The sequence below is a fragment of the Pezoporus occidentalis genome, unplaced genomic scaffold, assembly GCF_034315485.1.
Source record: "Pezoporus occidentalis ecotype Australia unplaced genomic scaffold, CSIRO_AGI_Poc_V1 ctg143, whole genome shotgun sequence".
Taxonomy (NCBI): domain Eukaryota; kingdom Metazoa; phylum Chordata; class Aves; order Psittaciformes; family Psittacidae; genus Pezoporus; species Pezoporus occidentalis.
In genome coordinates this window covers 1,671,001-1,683,527 of record NW_026913241.1, presented here as the reverse complement: position 1 = coordinate 1,683,527, position 12,527 = coordinate 1,671,001, and the positions used below count along the sequence as shown (strand labels likewise).

The 12,527-nt window shown below is 41.6% G+C and overlaps 1 protein-coding gene across 1 annotated transcript in view; it reads right to left on the bottom strand.

Annotated features, from left to right (window-relative positions):
- The window catches only part of COL5A2 (collagen type V alpha 2 chain), a 114,353-nt gene extending 104,361 nt beyond the window's left edge, over positions 1 to 9,992 (bottom strand). The window contains exon 1 of the mRNA XM_062610014.1: positions 9,455 to 9,992. Coding sequence (XP_062465998.1) covers positions 9,455 to 9,554 — 100 coding nt within the window. The 5' untranslated portion in view covers positions 9,555 to 9,992. The remainder of the gene's footprint in view (positions 1 to 9,454) is intronic.
- Positions 9,993 to 12,527: the final 2,535 nt, after the last annotated feature.

Sequence of the window (12,527 nt, the reverse complement as noted above, 5' to 3'; positions counted from 1 at the left end):
GGATTTGAATACCAGGTCTATGAGATACTTAGCTGTGTCTTCAGAAGCTGTTGCCTATGCATTCCCCTTCACTACTCAGAACAACCAAGTGTTTTTTAAAGGTTCAGTTTTATATAATGTAGGAGGGGTAACAAATTAGATGCTGTGTGTTGGAAGATACAAAGTATGCATAATGCAACAACTCTGTCTTGTAAGCCCTTTGTCAAAACTTTTGCTTTAATGCCTCACAAGCCTAAGGAAACCCCATCAAGGCTGATATATAGCATGTGAAAATCTCTTGCATGTTGCATAGAGCCAAGGGCTCCTCATGAGGTACAAGCTCCCCCTCCCACCCAGTGCCGCCCTGGAAGCTCCTGCCTCTCTTGCTTCCCTTCCTCTTCCTGTATATTTCTTTACAAATTCCTACTATATGACAAAGAACAGCATCTTTAGTTTTATCTCCCTCTCTGTTGTTACCACCACTTTAGCCTACAATTTTTAGATAATTCTCTTCCTGGTATTTCTTACCCATATTTTTACACAGATGGCAAGTACTTAATTCCTCATTCTCATCTGCAAATTTCATTAAAAACTTGTTTCTTTCCTGAACTAGATTACAGAAGACTAATTGTGAAACCATGAGATTTCATCCACAATAAGGATTCATTACTCCTAATCATGTTCCTGTATTTTATTTTTCCCACCTCTCATAACAGCAACATTCAAGCCAATACTAACTTTAAGATTTCATGAGAGAGTGAACCAAATGCTTTACTAGCAGTCAAACGTTTTTACATCAACACAGCATTAAGCCATCAAACAACAGCCTTTCAAAATTATTGGTGGGGGAACTCTGCAATGTTTTTCCTCTGTAACAACTGCTATGCAATTTATAATTCGACAATACACACAATGACACAGAGATGCTACCATCTGCAAGTCTGATCTCCAAAATGTTTTTGAAAGATCTGTTCATACTCTAAAGACCTAAAGTTTAATAGATTTTCAAACTTGATGAATAAATCATGAATAATTTATTATAATAAATTACCTGTCCTTGTAGAAATAATACCTGACAGCTAAAGACACCTTCAGCCAGATCAGTATCAGCGGCCATGCTGTTAGGCAATGTTAAGCCAGGACAACCCCAGAACTATACCATGTTTTGCTAACTAGAGCCCACAATGGTTAATCTCAGCTTTGCTTGATTTAGTTGGCAGGCTTCTATATGCCTGATCACAGCCACCTCAGCTAATGGTTTCCTTTCTTGACATTTATTTCTTGTGCAAAGCATCACCACCATTGGGACAGAGACACACGTGAACATAAGTGATATTTTGTGATGGGAAAAGAAATCTAATTTAGGGTAGCTAGATACCACTACAGTAGCACTGATGGCTTAAACCTAATCATATATTCTATCCATATATCCATATTCCAGGAGATTTCAACTACTTATCTCAACAATGTGCCATGGTATGCTGTTGTCCAACCACTGAACCTCTGAGGCTCAGTATTTGGAAAACTTAAGACACTGCAGCTGAGGGGAAAAAACACACCACTTTAAGATAGGCAGAAAATAAGACAAAAGTAATTATCATAGGATAGTAATCATTATGGTATTACATCACATTTTCATTGGATCAAAAGATTTGGTAGAACCCTGTAAAGAAAATATTAGTGAACAGCTGAGTGGAAAACAAGCCACTGAGCACACACAGCTTCTGTTCACTGCTTCTGCTTTGGTTTTTTCCTTAAACATTTTTTCTTGACCTACTGGGACATTTAACAAGACAGAAAACAGAAAATTATTAAATACCAATAAAGGTCCTCCATGATTTCCTGGAAGAGAAAGGACTGCTTTAAACAAAAGCCTCAGCACAACCTCTGAGGTTTATTCTTGTAATACAGCTAACCAAGAGGTAACCAAGAAGAGGTAACGGTTTTCAAATGAGGAAAAAATTATTCCTGGCTTTTAGCTTGTATTTCATTAACATTTTATCATGCTGTATTAATCTTGGAACAATTGGGCCAGGACAGACTCATGATGATACCTTTTGCCTCCCCCCTTCTCCTGCACTACAATGTCATTGTCTCTTTAATCCTTCACTTCAGATGGTCAGCATGCAGAGGGATGCTGGCAAGCATTTCATGACCAAAGAGTATTTGGAGAAGATACTGTATGGACCTTCTCAGCCAGCCATCTACTGCACAGCAGGGAACAGGCCTCAGTGAGACAGTTTACTCTTCTGTTCCTACTCTAAATGAGTTCATGTCCAAACCCCTGAATTCCTGCCAGCAGTATCAGAGTCGCTGCTTGTGTTTCTGTTCAGCCACATTATCCAAAGAACAGGGGCACAGAGATTCAAATTAATTCTTTAGTCCTCCCATGCTACCATTACATAGCCCAAAGGCTATAAATGAAAACAAGTGAAGACACAAAACACTGTGGAATTTTTCCAGTATAAACCCAACTCCATTATATCATTCTCTCAACTGCACAATTTACACAAAGCTGCAGAAAAATACAAATTCTCCAAAACTCCAATCAACTTTCAGCTGGCAGCAGCATGGCCAAGGAACAACCTTAGACCAGCTCTTCAAAGACATGACCTGTCTTTAGCAGCTAGTAAAGCCAGAATCCCAAGGGTCTGCATTGAATAGAGATTCCCTGTACAGAGAGCATCCCACCGCTGGCCCTCTGACAATCATTCTTAGTCTTCGTGCTTATATAACACATGACCTTCCCGCAGCAAAAGCGGGTGAGATAGTGGGATAATGGAATTGGTTCTCAATACAAGAATAAAGGCCAGCACAGCAGGCTATGAAAAATGTATGTTGCTTACTAAGAAGATAATTGTAAACTACGGTTTGGATATTTTAATTGCCACAGCACCAAGGGCTTATCAGCATCCAGAGCTTCCTACAGGCTATTCTTTTCATAACCGTAAATCAACCTAGAAAATATGAATTTATAGAACAAATTGGTGTGACACTTCCTTTGGACAGTATCACCCTTTTATTCTTTCTGGTAGTTCAGCAACAGCCCTAACTCTTTAAATTTCTCAGAATTTAAGTCAGGAAAAGCATAAATCGCAGAACATAATCTGTGATAAAAACTGTAGAGAAAAGGTGTAAATTGTGCACAAACACATTGATTAAAGATGTAAACAGTACACAATGTTACCTGATGTACCTCTCAAAGTGTTGTGTGACTTATAAGCCATTTTTCTCCAGCTTTAAAGTATCTGCTTTCTTAAGTAACTGAAGAAGACTTACTTTATACTACTAGAAGAAACACATTTTCCTCATTCCCTTCTCATTATGCTTTCAATTAATTCATCAGACATTATAGTTCAAATTACACCCAACCTTCCTCATGTGATGGACTCAGCAAAGCTTTCAAAGGGCAGTTTAACAAGGTAGGTCTGCTGCAGCCTGAGATTTGAGACAGTGAGCGCAACAATCTCTCCTCGTGCTCTGAAAGTTCAAACTCCAAGAAGCCTTTGTCAAAAAAATTGAATTCCAAGTTAATCTGATTAATTTATTCATTTTACTCTGAAAGTTACTTGGTTTTGCCCTGTGCATTAATTAAGAATAGGTTCTATTTTTTATAAAATAAGTTGAAGTGCAAACACAGTCTCTCATCTCCAACCCAAGTGAGAATCCATTGGATTGGCACTTTGATTTACTCTAAGAATAATTTTCAAGGAAAAAAAAAACAGCTATATCACCAGGACTGTACACAAGAACATGCAGGGTCACAAAGACAAACATGGGTGAAACAATCAGTGTACATATAAGGACAGACCACATGTCTCCAGCTGGAATTTTGACTATTTTTTCATTATTACTTTATTGGGTTTTGGCATTGAGTTCATTGCCTTTCTCTGTATACGGAAAAATACTTGCACACAGGCCATGAACATCTGCTCAGTTTTTCTAAAGGATCATAGCGTTACATGAAGGTCTGCCTTTGGAATTTGTGCCTCTCCACATTTACGCACAAGAATCCCTATGTTTCTTTTCTCACAAACCAGCAAAAACTGAATAATGTGGCAAGATGAACAGCTCTAATTCTAACCACAGAAAAACCATATAACTTCCTTTTAACCCAGATAGAAATAGTAAATACCACTTAAACAGCAGGAGCTGTTCCTAAGCAGGGTTTTGGTGGACAGTTGTTTTTAATGAAAACATCTAAGGAGTTAAATTTAAAAGGGCTTTTTTTTTATGTCAATATACACTACTGTTAAACAGGACCAATCCTGCAATGTTTTACATGAACAAATCAACCCAATAGAAGATTAGCATCCTGAAAAAAAGTTGCAAAGATGAAAGGACTTCACCAAGAAATGGAGTGTGAGCATGCCAAAACATGAATGAGAGCATGAAATGACCATTTGGTTTCTATGGGAATAATCTATATTTGTAAACATTGTGGGGGAAAAAACACCTGCACTAACAACCACAGCATGCAATTACTCGTCAACCACAAAGTATGTTCTAAAAAAACCCAAGCTAACGTGGACAGTTTAACATGACGCTCAGTTCTATGTATTCCATGATTTTGAGCAGAAGTTTGCTCAATCTGAGCAGGAGGATTTTTCTTGAGCGCTGTTCTTGTGGAAATTTCTGTATAGAGTCTCTTTCCCACACTTTTACAGGCAAAGAAGGCAACCACAAATATTCTAAAGTCATGAGTCAGTCCCCAAAGAACTGTGATATTTTTTCTAATACATAATTGATCCTCATGTTCTGCTTGTTTAGAGCTATAATCTACTTTCAAGTTATTTGCTATGAATAGACACACAAACTGATACCTACATGCATGCACACACACGTTCATGTTTTCTCACTAAGAAAACAGACGTACACATGCAAGTGAATGATCTTAAGATCTGGAACTTTGTGGGGAATAATTAAGTACAGGAGAACAGCTGCTCAGACCCAGTCAGCATCAGTTTATGAAAGGCAGGTTACTGCCTGACTTAACCTGGTCTTCTCTAGCAAGGTGATCCGCTTCGTGGATGATTTTGTCTACCTAGACTTAATAAAGGCTTTGACACCATTTCCCACAGCAACATCCTGGAGAAAACCGCTGCTCATGGCTTGGATGAGAACACTCTTCACTGGGTAAAAAACCGGCTGGAGGGCCAGGCCTAAAGAGTGGTGGTGAGTAGAGTTAGATCCAGCTGGTAGCCAGTCACAAGTAATGTTCCCCAGGGCTCAGTACTGGGACCAGTTTTATTTAATATCTTTATCAATGATCTGGAGAGAGGATTGAGTGCACTCTTAGTAAGTTTGCAGATGACACCAAGGTGGCTGGGAGTTCTGATCTGCCAAAGGACAGGAAGGCTCTGCAGAGGGATCTGAGTGGGCTGGGTCAATGGGCTGAGGCCAGTTGTAGGAGTTTCAACAAGGCTAAGGTCTTTCACTTGGACCACAACAAGCCCATGCAACCCTTTAGGCTTGGAAAGAGTGGCTGGGAAGCTACCCAGTAGAAAAGGACCTGGGAGTGTCAGTCAACAGCCTGCAGAAGATGAGCCATCATGTTTAGCTAGAACATGAGTTTGCCCACAGGTGGGTAAGAAGGCCAACAGCACCCAAGTCTGTATGAGACATACTGTGGCTAGCAGGACTAGTGAAGTGATCATCCGCCTATACTCAGCACTGGTGAGGCTGCAGCTTGAATACTGTGTTAAGTTCTGGGCCCCTCACTGCATGAGAGAAATTGAGACCCTGGAGTGTGTCCAGAGAAGGAACAGGAAGCTACTGAAGGGTCTAGAGAACAAGTCTTGTGAGGAGCAACTGAAGGAACTGGGGTTGTTTGACTGGAAAAAAGGAGACTCGGGAGACCATATCACTCTCTAAAACTGCCTGAAAGGAGGTTGTAGTGAGGCAGGTGTTGGTTTCTTCTTCCAAGAAATGAGCAATGGGACAACAGCAAACAGCCTCAAGTTGCTCCAGGGGACGTTTACATTGGGTATTAGGAAAAACTTCTTCACTGAGAGGGCTGTCAAGCACAGGAACAGGCTGCCCAGAGAGGTGGCTGAATTACCATCCCTGGAGGTACTTAAAAGAGGCGCAGATGCGGTGCTTAGGGACACAGTTTAGTGGTGGATTTGGCAATGCTAGGTTAATGGTTAAACTCAATTTTTTAAAGGCGTTTTCCAACCTAAGCTTCCCTCAGTAATTCCCTTACCTCCTCATAGCTAGAGAACTTTCCCATGCCATCATATTCCCCACAGTGACAAAACTGCTATGTAGTAACCACTTTCCTCCCTAAAGATAATGTCTCTAATATTAGTGAGGGATATAGGGTACATTTAATAGCCCCCATGCAATCATGTGAGCTGTTTCTGTCTCCTTTAAGGCCAGTTAATTCTCTTCCCTTTGCATGGTCTCCAGACAAAGTGAAAGACCTCAAGAAATCAAAGGTGGCAAGAGGATGATTAATTCAAGTTGAATGACTGTTGTTTGGGTTTGTTTGCTTACACTGTCAAACAAGACAAATTAGATACTTTTGAAACAATACAAGAACTCACACAGATCTCAGCTAAAGTATGGCTAACACCACAGGAATGAAACAGGGAAGGATACATCACCACAAAATTCAGAGACAAGGATGTGTTGCAGAAACTGATGAGAACCTAAAGTATAGGACTGCAGTGAGAAATACAGGAGATGGTGGCAATAGACCATCGCTGCCATGCCCATGTAGAATTTGCACAGACAAATTGGCTCAAATGAGGCAACTCCCACAATTTCAGCTTTGATTCAAGTTTTCCACTGAATGTCTAAGTTGTTTTCTTTAACTTTTTGAAGAATCACATTTACACTCACAAGTGGATAGTAAAGTGGATCCAGAAGCATGCACTGCTTCTACTAGTACTTTCCTCTACCCTGAATCCTAAGGAAAGAAGAAAGATTATACACTGTGTGGAAATCCCTACACTAAAGTTTCAGGGCTTCCAAGCATTCCATGCTTATACAGCACAATTTCAGCCATCTCCTGGGCACTTTCTGGCCCCACTGCATTTCTAAACTAGTCTGGGCCCCTACACAGAAATTAAAACCAGGATCTTTTAGTCTTTTTAGGATTTTGCAGTGCTGACTTTATTCCTAAATAGCTTTTAAATAGGCACATTTTAAACAGCTAGTCCCAAAATGACCAATTTTGTTGTGCTAGGTTTGAAAGTGTCAAGTTTTTCCACAGTTTTATGTGCATTTTAAGTGTGAATACTACATAGCACTACCAGCCAAGTGCTCTTGAGCAAAAGAGATCAATGTGCAAAGGTTCCAAGAGAAAAAAAAAATAAAAATATAGAAACTGGCATTACTTAAAAGCACAGCAATGGTAAGTGCCAAAAAAAAATATAAAACAGTTGAAGTATTACAATTCTTTCATTAATGTTTTTAAACCATTTTGCCTGACTATATTCAGCTTATCAATGTCACTCACCCTTATTATGATAAATTCCATAACATACTTCTGCAAACACTATTTATTCCACTGTGGCTGAGGTTAGCAACAAGTATTTAACATTTCTGCTTTTTACCAGCCACGAGAAATGGTAAAGCACTGTTTCTGCAGATACCTCCAATATTTATCACAGCACCTATATTCAAGTGACAAATTTGACCAACTGAATGGACCCAGGGAAGCAGCTGTACAGGCAGAATCACCTCCACAGTGATACAGTGTACACTGATGTTAGACCTGTGCGTAAGTACTAAACCCAAGACAAACTAAGGGTAAAAACCTGCCCATGTTGGAGCACTTGTGGGCTTTATTCAGGAATTAGAAAACCCTTTTTGAGGCAGTTAAACCAGACCAATGTGCAGGATGTACCCCCCTCCTTCTACCTCACTGTGTACCACCCCTCACAACTCACTCAAGTAGCTTTGGGATTTGGTGGGGGTTTTTAACACAATGAACACTGGAGAAAGGAGCCTCATCAGATGTATGGTAGACAAAAGCTATTACACTCTGAAACAGCAACATCAGTAAGTGAAGTAAGTGCAAACAGATGTCAGTAATTTATTACAATGTATTTTGCTCTCTGCCTTACTACATACCTCTCAGTTTCCTCAGCCAGCAGCATATGGGGAGTACATCCCAGAAGGTGTTGCTACATTATTGGCTCATCCCATAATGTCCATAATAGCACAAACTAGTAAATGACACTTAATAACCCCACTGAAATCTCACTTGTTTTTCTAACAGAAGTGATCATTTTTGCTAAATGGATACCAAAAAAAAATGTTTTCGCAACTCTTGCCTTTGGTAGTACATGTAACTGAAAAATGGATAATATATGCTTCCCTTTATGGCAACTGTATGAATTACGCTCCCAAGGTTACACGAAGTGCCCCCTCTGTGGGACTCCTTACACAGCTGTGCTTAGTCAGGACATAAGTAGAACACGAGTTTCAGAGTTACTGCACTGGTTTATTCATCAGGCTTTGACTCCTCCTCACTTGCTGCTTACTTACTGCCAGAGAAATTCAGTTACCAAAAAAAAAAAACAAAAAACAAACCAACCAAACTCTTAAAAATACGCGGTAATTGCAAACTGTACTGCAGGTTAAAGCACTAGTGTCTCTGTTGGGCATTATTTGCAAAAGAAGGCAGCGTTACACAGGAGAAGCCTAGGAAGCACGCTGGGAGCACAACAGCCACCGCCCGTCCCGCAGCCAGGCTGCTCGCACTGCAAGAAAGCGACAGTCCCAGCTCATTCTCCTCACCATCACTCTCAATCCACTCAATGATGCTTAATCAAACCGGCTCTCAAGCAGCCACAGAGAGCTCAGGTTGCGGGGACAGGTACACTGCTCGCCAGCCCTCCTGCGCTGAGCTCGCCGCGGCCCGCCGCGGCCCCAGGGAGCCCGGCCGGCACCCTGCGCCTCGAGGCAAACGGCAGCCCCGCCAACATAGGGCGGGGAGGGAGACAGAGGGAACGGGACGAGGAGGGAAAGGGGGAAATAACACAAGAAACGTTAGAAAAGAAGCAGAGAGGAGAAAGGGAAATGCACGTTTCCGTACTTCCCTAAAACAAAGAATGTAATAAAGCAGATGTAGTTGAGCGCAAACGGCTCCGCCCTACGAGGCTTCTGGGTTCAGTCCTCCCCGGCTCTCTCAGCCGCCCCGCAGCCCGCCCTCAGCCCCGTCCCGAGCGCTTTCTTTTGTTGAGAACGTCCCGGTCGCCCCGGCCCTCATCTGCGCCCCAAACCCAGCTCCCAAAGCCTGCCTCGGCAGAGCCCCGGCTCCCAAAGCCTCCCTCTGCCTCCGGTCAGAACAACGCACAAACCTCTCTGCCCCCTGCTCAGTATGTAAAAGTCTTGTTACTCCTGTACCGCATAGGTTTTCCGTTTCACCTACTATCCAGATCGCACACGAAGCACATTGCTTGCTACGAGTGGGAATTATTGCCGGGTTGGATTTTTTTTTACAAGGGGGGGTGAAACTCACCACCGTCGTATTCTTCCTCTTCTTGCGATTTTATGGTTACAAATAGGCCTAATAAAGCAGCCAGGATGAAAAAAGTTCTCGTTTGTACCCAGACTGCCATCACGCCTTGGTATCAGGCATGTATCCTCCTGGGCAGCAAAAAGTGGAGAAACGTGAGGTTATTTTAGCACCATGAAGCCAGCCGGAGAGTCTTTCTGCCGTTCAGCATCAATTCCAGGACAAAGTCTGCGAGCACTCTTTTTCAGCACCAGCTCCAGCGCAGTCTGCAAACACTCCTTTCAGGGGATGCAGCTTTAAATAGGAAGAATGCTGCCTCCACTCCTCTTCCTGCCCCTTTTCAGCTCGTTCAGGCTCCTAATCATCCACTCCCTGACAAGCAGCAGCCTGATTGATGGTAAAGAACCGAATCAGAGCTGACTTCGCTCTTCGTTGAACTTTTCTCTTTACGAGTACACTTGGCAGGGTACTTTCCTGCTGCTGTGTAGTGCATGTGCTGCGTCAGGACCACTCAGTAAGAAAGCAAAAGCATAGTTCCGTAAGAAGCTGTCAGGAAGAGAAAGCCTGGCTTTTAACACACACAGTCTATACCTCCTGGAAAGGGAGGGGATCCCCCGTTTGGAGCCGGCTGCCTTATTAGGAAAGTGATCGCTTCCAGCTTGCCGAGCTGCCCCCTGCCTCGCTGTAACTGCATTATCAAACGGGACTCCAGTCCCTTGAGAGGGGCCGCAGAGCCACCCAGGCAGTTTGTTTCAGGAACCTGTGGATAACCTCCTCTACCTTTCAAAGGGAAGGTTTGACTCAGGTTAATTATTTCCTGAATACTCTTTCTTTAAATGCTTAGTGTGCTCAGTGTTCACTGTCCTGCCTGTTGGGAAGACTAGTGCAAATCTGTGGAAGATGCTCTACACTTCTAACACCAGAATGATAGTCTATCCAATTACCTGCTTTTCTCCAAGGCTCTCCACCCTTGTTCGCTGAAAACTGGAAACCTACCTAGGGCCCAGCCTAGCATTTAGCCCTTAACAGTGTTCCTTAATTAGCATTCTAGTGTTGGCACTAAGATGATCTCTCTTTTGTGGATCATTTGCAACTGGGAGCAGGATGCTAGCCTTTTTTTCTTTCCATGGTGTTTATGGTCTGCAGAAAGGAAGCTCAATCACTAATCTCCATATTTGCTAAGAATGGGATTGTCTATACCTGCTGCAGGGAAATACAGATGCATCTGCTTGAAGATTTTCTAACGTTCAGCCATTTCAGCTTGAGAACAGTCCCATTTGAAATGGATATGATGAGAAGTAAACCTCTTTGCCTGGATTTAGGCACATTGGAAACAGCACAATTTAGCACTTCTCAGTGATGCAAAATGTTAAAGCCTGTGAAGTTTTCTGTCTCTTCAAAAGAATAGCATGTGCAGAAAAAAGGTAACCCAGAAAATGCACTGCAATGCTAAACCAAGACTACCTTAATAGCAGAACTAAAGATTAATGTAAAACTATGCTGAAAAAGGAAAAAAACAAAATTCCCTGCTCTCTTGCACCGTGCAGTCCTTCCCTCAGCAATCTTAAACTCATACAGGGTTTCATTGCAGGAGTGTAGTATTCGACAGTCCCTGTTGCTTGAGAGCGGTAACTCTCTGAAAGAGAAATTTTGAAGCTCTGCAAGCCACTACAAATGAGAAGCAATCATAATCATTGGTAAGTATCACTTGAGAAACTCAGAACTGGAAATCAAAAGTTAATATTTGTTAACCTGCCCAGTCATAGCTGAAGTTCTGTTTTGATGGATTCATGAGTACTTGCACTGGTTTGCTAGTCTCCAAAGTCTTATGCTTTAGATGTCATACTTCAGCAGAACCCCAAGAAATCTCCCTTGGATAAGGTGATATTATATGATGCTGGCTAGAAACATCAGGTGCTTTAGACAGTATATCTAGTTTAGAACCAGATCTGACCTTTGCACTGTTCCATGTGCTCATTAGTTATGAAAGAGCAGCAAACAAGAAAGCTTACAGCCATAACCCAGCACACTGCCATTGCTAAATCATCATATGAAACTATATTATGCAAAATCACTGCGCACATTAGAAAAGGAAAATGACACATTTTTGAAAACCACATTACTCAAGGCTTCTCACAGTGAGAGGTAACCTGTCACGGTAATATGTACAGAAATCAGTTATTTAAGAGGAGATAGGATGAGAATATGGACAGTGTTCTGAAAAGACTCCTCTGCTCCTTGATGAAGAACCATTACAACAGATATGTGTGTGTTTCTGAACTATATGCTACTAACTGAGAGGATTTGTGTGAAACTTCTTACAATAAAGTTGACAACTGCTCAGAGAACTCACAGCTGAAAGTCTTCTATGGAGCCTTGGGGAAGCTACAGTGAAACCACAGGGAATTCAGACTACCACAGAATCAAGGAGTGGCCACACACTGGTAAAACTTGCCTTTATAGTTGCTAACTTTGCTCTCAAAATTAGATAACAAGTGCTGATACTTATTTTCCCACATCTTATGTCTGCAACAGGTTGGTAAATTCTTACTGTATTCACAGCAAGAACGACCCTTACAATCGTCATCTCTTACAGCCTCCAAGACAAACACCAGAACAAGAACAGTATGGAATTATGGTGACACATTTTTTCCCCAAACAGCTCTTTGAGAAAAAAATCAGAACCATCCCTTTTACCATTTTCAATGGAACTTCTGTTCTGAGGACTCAGATTTTCAAAGGTACCTTCTGCCATTTCAAGCCTAGTCTCTCGTTTGGAGAGATTCCTATAGCTCTATTTAAAAGTTGCCTTTCAAATCTATTTCTGCCTTGGTCCCACCAACAAATTATGCCATATAACTAAATCAGATGCACAACAGAATAGAAAAGGATGTTAAACCGCTTAGTAAAGCTGTCTCCTTATGCCTCCTTATAAATACTTCTTTTCATCATGGATCTACATTTAAAGAGGTTTTCAGTTTTATTGCAAGCATCATAAGTAGTCATTGAGTGCATCATTTTTCATTTAAACAAATTTACTTCTAGGCCTAAGCTGTTTTGATAGCATTACATTGGA